This window comes from Pituophis catenifer, unplaced genomic scaffold, assembly GCF_029215685.1.
Source record: "Pituophis catenifer annectens isolate HBS135680 unplaced genomic scaffold, rPitCat1.0.hap2 SCAF_7, whole genome shotgun sequence".
NCBI classification, from domain to species: Eukaryota; Metazoa; Chordata; class Lepidosauria; order Squamata; family Colubridae; genus Pituophis; species Pituophis catenifer.
In genome coordinates this window covers 54,207,706-54,213,705 of record NW_027256887.1, presented here as the reverse complement: position 1 = coordinate 54,213,705, position 6,000 = coordinate 54,207,706, and the positions used below count along the sequence as shown (strand labels likewise).

At 35.8% G+C, this 6,000-nt stretch overlaps 1 protein-coding gene across 1 annotated transcript in view; it reads right to left on the bottom strand.

Annotated features, from left to right (window-relative positions):
• Positions 1 to 972: 972 nt before the first annotated feature.
• The window catches only part of CRADD (CASP2 and RIPK1 domain containing adaptor with death domain), a 31,370-nt gene continuing 26,342 nt past the window's right edge, over positions 973 to 6,000 (bottom strand). Inside the window, exon 3 of the mRNA XM_070947184.1 lies at positions 973 to 1,968. Within this exon, the coding sequence (XP_070803285.1) occupies positions 1,667 to 1,968 (302 nt within the window). The 3' untranslated portion in view covers positions 973 to 1,666. The remainder of the gene's footprint in view (positions 1,969 to 6,000) is intronic.

The following is a 6,000-nucleotide window of genomic DNA, read 5'->3' as shown; positions in this document are numbered from 1 at the left end:
GCCAGGTTAGGTAATCGAAATCAGAACATATCACATCGCTGTTCAAATGAAGTTTCTCAAACCTCAAAAGTAACATTATCAAGGCAAATAAGATTAGCATAATGGTTACCATTTGAAGGCAAACTTACTGAACACTTAATTCTAACTTCCTTTTCTTACCACAGAAGGGGAGTATGGCACCAGAGCATTTTAAAAGCAGTTCCTTTTCCTTGTCTTTTTTGGCCCCACTATTGCAACTCTGTCCTTGGTGATAATATTAGCTTTCTGGATAAACAAATTCAAAACAGAGTTTTGAGGCATTGGAAGGGAACTGGGCTTCACAATCCCCCGGATTCTGAATAAATAATAATAAAAAAAACTAAATTATTAGGCCATAACATCAAAGGGAAAGTGAAATGAGAAATTTTACAATCTACTAAAATATAATAAATCTTCAAATCAGGTAAGAGTAGGATGGTGATAGTCAGGCTAGTAATGGACAATTAAAATTTACACAAATTCTGATAAGAATCTTCCAGAAGGCAGAGGACAAGGGGTCAACTATCCAAGAGAAAAAAAGCTACCTGATCAGACCATCCGTGGGTGGTAAATGATTTAAAGAGGAATGAAAGCTGACAGCAATCAAATATGAAAATTGAACTACAAAGTTCAATCCAATAAGTAGAAAACACCTGGCAATATTATTGAATCACAAATAAACACATCCAGAGGAACATGAAACAAATAAACATGACACAGGTTGGAAAAAGTATGCTTTTCACCAATACTTGCTTTTGAACTAGAAATATTTGGGGTTTTTTTGACACAGAACTTTCTGCGGACTAGTGACATCCCATGCAAAGATAGGCATACTTAGATCCATTAATTTCAGGAAACATACACCTCTGTGTCTAAAATGAAACTGCAGGCAAATGTATATATCACTGTTGTTAATCTTTATATACAAAGTATAGAATACAGAGTATGCTCCAATGCACAAGAATTCAGCAAGAATTAAAATCAGATCCAATCCATGACTTAAGTAACTTACACAATAAGTAGTCAGAATTCATATAACAAAATGTAGATTTTTTGGACTGTTCTTTTTTATGGTTGTAATAATAAACAATATGCATGCTCTTGCTGGGTGTATAGCACTAGGTAGTAACTCCAAGTACCTGTTCTGTTTCCTTGCATCTCTAATAGGGAGACTATTATCCTTGGTAGCTATTTAGTGATGACAGCCCTTTCTTTATGATTTGCTACTGGATCAACTTATTTCTATTAATAAAGGTAATTAAGGCCAAGAGGAGAGTGCCTTGGAAATGCAGAAGGCTTGCACAGCATTGGTACGGTTGTCAACACTAATTTCTCAGGATCTCATGCAATACCAAAATCTCCTCCACAATATCTGATCTGAAAAGTGGCTTTGCCATATGAAGGCATGGCATTTGGAGACTCCATAGAGGAAGAAATTACCAACACTAATCATGAGGGCAATATAGCTGCTGCAGCAATCAATGTCCACATGTTAAGGCCAATTGGTAAGCAATGTGAGAATACTGGGTGGTTGCTAAAGTCGTGCCAAGATGTAGACTTTCCATAAGTTCTGAGTGAGCACTGTGGAGACAGCATATTGGATGGGCCTTTGGTTCAATTGAATCCAGTTGTGATGAAGTTTAGAAGCTTATTGAAACAGCTGCTGGATTACTGAAGAATCTACTTCTCCAAATTTCAAACCAGTGCACAGACTCTCCATAGTAGCTTTATTCCCCAAACGCTGCCTCCATAAAATGAAGGCACTTACAATCTGTGATTTGATATTGTATGGGTGGTTGACTTTACAACAGTAGATGTCATTTTGGCTCAAGCCAAGAGACAATACAATGCACTCCCATTCAGGTCCAAGTCCCTGAGCAAGTTTGTTAATCTGTTGATCAGTCGGTGATTTCTTCAAAATCTTTTGTGGAAATCTGAGTAGCTGATCATCTAAAACAAAGAAAAGGGAAAAAAGCAAAGATTTTAAGGCTTACCTAAAGCATTAGTTTCAGAAATAAAACTTAGATTAGCCCTTTATAACAATATAGACAAATTTCTTGTGCGTCTAATCACACTTGGCCAAATAAAGTATTCAATATAATCATATTTATTATTTAGCATATGATGAGAACATGACAGAAGTAAACATATACACACAATCCACATAATTATATACAAAACTTCTTCCGGGGGTATGGCAGTGGCCTCATAACTGGAGGTCCAATTTAGCTATCCAGGTGATCACCTCTGGCATTGCTTTGTGCAGATCTTCTGGGGAACCGGAGAATGCCTGTCGCAGACAATCTTGCACAATATGTTTAATTGTTTGCATATCAGCACCACAATCGCAACAAGGGAAATCTTTCCACCCCCACCTATACAGAGCAGAGGCACTTCTTCCAGTATCATACCTAATTCTGTTCAATTTCATCCAGACAGAGTGAGGCAGGTCAAAACCATGTGGTTTTGATTCAATATAATGAAATAGAATAGCAACAGTCATAAATAATTTCAATTAAATAATAAAAAGGTTAAAAAAAACTCTTTATAGCTGTAATTTAAATCTAGAACTCATTAGATGCCCAAATTGAATTTGATGTCATTTTCCATCACATGCATTCTAAAATAGGAATTGTATCACTGTACAGCAGGGCTTCCCAACTCCTAGGCTGTGGCCCGCTACTGACAGATGAATGTGCAAAGCTTCATTTGCTCATGTGCAGGATTTAGGTTGCGTGTGCAAAACCCTTTGCTCCTGGTGCCGAAACTGCTAAACCATTGCCGTCAGTCCACAGAACCAAAAAAGTTGGGGACCCCTGCTGAATAGGATGGCTCAGGGAAACTTTTACTTATCAAATGTGACATTCGTTTTCTGCTTTGCAGTTTGAGTACTATAGAATTGATTTACGGCAGGGTAAGCAATAGAGTGCTACTATAGATATGTTGGATTAACTCTAATTATCATAGTCACATATTATGGGAACAAACTGGAGAGCCAAAGGCAGCTTGCCTCTATTTTACAAAGTTATTAAGTATCCAGAAAACTTCCAAAGAAAGTATGGTGAACTGAAGATGGTTCTGTGAAAGCAGAGCCAACAAACACAGCAAAGACCAAGAAACCAGTAAATAGAATGGTTCCTTGGAACCGCTCTGGCTAAGGAGAGGATGGGAAATTGTCCACATGCCCATGTATCCTGGACAGGTGGTCCCTGCAAGGAGTTCACAGGACAGTGATTTTCCACAGGTATCAGTGCTGGGAGACATTAGCCATCTTGCTTGCAACCATGGAGACTAGGAAAGGTTCATAAACCTCACTTTCTTATCACTTGCAGAAATTGATCATTAAATACCTGTAACCTATTCCTTCAACAAGTTTGAAACACTGAATAAATCTGACTTCAATCCTAAAGGAAATAAGTTTTTAATCATAACCTTAAGAATTTAAAGAATCCAGAATAAACAGCAAAAAATTAAATTAGATTCTGGTCTTAGAAAAGTATAAACAGATTAGGGGTCCAAGAAAAATTGAAATATTGAAAGTTATTATAAAAGATTTTACAATTTATGACCACAATTGAGCCAAACATTTCTGTTGCTAAGCGAGATGCTTGTTGAATGAATTTTAAGCGAGGCATTTGCTAAATGAGCTTTGCCCCCTTTTACGACCTTTCTTGCCATAGTTGTTAAGTAAATCACTGCAGTTGTTAAGTGAATCTGGATTCCCCATTGACTTTGCTTGTCAGAAGACTGAAAAAGGTGACCACACGACCCCAGGACACTGCACCTATAATAAATATGTGTCAGTTGCCAAGAATTCAAAATTTGATCACATGACCATGAGGATGCCACAATGGTTATAAGTTTGAAAAATGGTTATACATCCCTTTTTTCAGTACCATTGTAACTTTATAAAGTCACTAAGTGAACTATTGTAAGTCAAGGACTACCTGTAATTATAAAGAACAGCTTCTGGTGGAAAATAGATTCCGTTCTGGTTTTCACAAGATACAGCAATTTCATGACATGGACACTAGAGGGGACGAAGGCTTTTAGGAAGAGGAAAGAACTCGAGCCTGTAAAATATTGCAAGACATTGTAATAATGAAAATAATGGAGACTTTTAAAGAATAGAATAAGAAAATAGTAGTTGCAACATCAATAACGTCAATAATGATGTCTGCTTCCATGGATAGACTATCTCCAAAAGATGTTAGGAAAAAAATGACAGATGTAGAACAATTTTTATCCGACAATATAGATATCAAATTAGAATGTTCAATTAGAAGTGATTAAGATATTCTTTGAACGGTACAAATATATATATTTGAAAAAGTAATTGAAAATTGGATATAAGATTTAAGATGTACTGTGCAAAATAGTACAGTTTATTGTTTAATAAGAAGAGATCACACATAAATTTGAAAAAGCAATGGAAAGGAAATGAATGATTGTAGTGTTATATATTTAAGGGACTTTTAATAAGATATTGGATTGTAATATCTGGAAAAGTTGATAAAGAAAAATATTTGTGATTAGAATAAGGGAATCTAGGGAACTACGCGGAATTACATTATGTTGTGAGATTTTGAATTTAAGGGTTTTAATTTGCAGAAAGAAAAGTGAAAAATTGAATTTGATTAAGATTAGAGATTAGGGCGAAGGGTAACATTGGTTAACAAAAATTAAAGAGAAAGATTATTATGGCAAACAGTGAAATATATAAATTGTGTTGGAGATGACTAATAATTGTACAGATATGTGACTCGGCCAATACTCTGTTCAGAAAAAATGCATTGTATGTTTGTTTGTGTGTTTGTGTAAAAAATAAAAAACTTTTACAAAAAAAATATAGAGATATCAAAGTGGGTTTACAATTCACAGGCTAAGAGAATGAATTCAAAAACAGATGTTTCACTGGATCTACAAAAAAAAAAATGGCTGACATTTTAAAGGAAACTGCGAATAACAAACAGTGACTTCAGTAATTTTGTCCTATTGGATCTATAAAGCCTTGAAGAACATTGTGCAAAGGGACAAAGAAGAAATGAAATCAAATCCTGTAACATTTGAATGAGCTGAATATTGAGACTGTTGGAAGTGATACAGAGGAATATAAAAATGGTTTATTTTAGTGTTTCCGGATTTTCAGACTGGGGTGGGGGGGAGAGAGGATGGTTCCACTCTTGCCCACTGCTTCCGCGGCCTGGGTCTGAATGGCTGCAGCCCGGGGGTTGGGAATCTCTGGTTTATTTGATTAATATTAAAACAAGATATGTTGTTATTTCTGCCAACCCTTTATGGACTTTCTGCTGACACCGGGACTGAAAAAAATGTTTCATGATTTTGTTTATAGATAAGAAATGTATATGGGATGAGTAATAAATGTTTGTAACCTTAGAGGGAGTGAAGAGTCACTAAATTTGTTTATATGTGTTGTGATGAAGGTCAGAAGTTATTCCTTAGTATATTCTTTATTTACTTATTTATTGTATTCTTATGTCTCTCTTTTTTTCCTATTCTCTTTCATTTTTTAAAGTTTAGTGTCAACTTGCAAAGCTTTCAAGTTGCCATGAGCAGGAGGGAGGGAGAACTGAAGTGAATTCTATACATTTTTCTGATCGCAATCAGGAGGGTGTTAGGTTTCACAGCCAGCCAAAGTGGTTAATTGGAGAATGTGATTTATGACATGGCCAGGGGGGAGGGGAGAGACAGGGTCATAGGGGAACGTAAATCTACGTGGGGTCAGTCCTGACTGCATCCAAGTATTGCCAGAATGGTGCTCCAAATAAATAACTATATTTCCTTTGAAGTTTGGATCATGGCTCATGAATTAATTAGGGCATCTTTCGGAAACTTGACATTTAGTTTGTATTAGATTTTATTATTATAATCAAAATTCTTTAAAACAAAGGTATTAAGCATCCCCCAAATATTCCATTTATCTTTTTCTTTATGGAATTGAGTACCATTGTTACTCTGTAA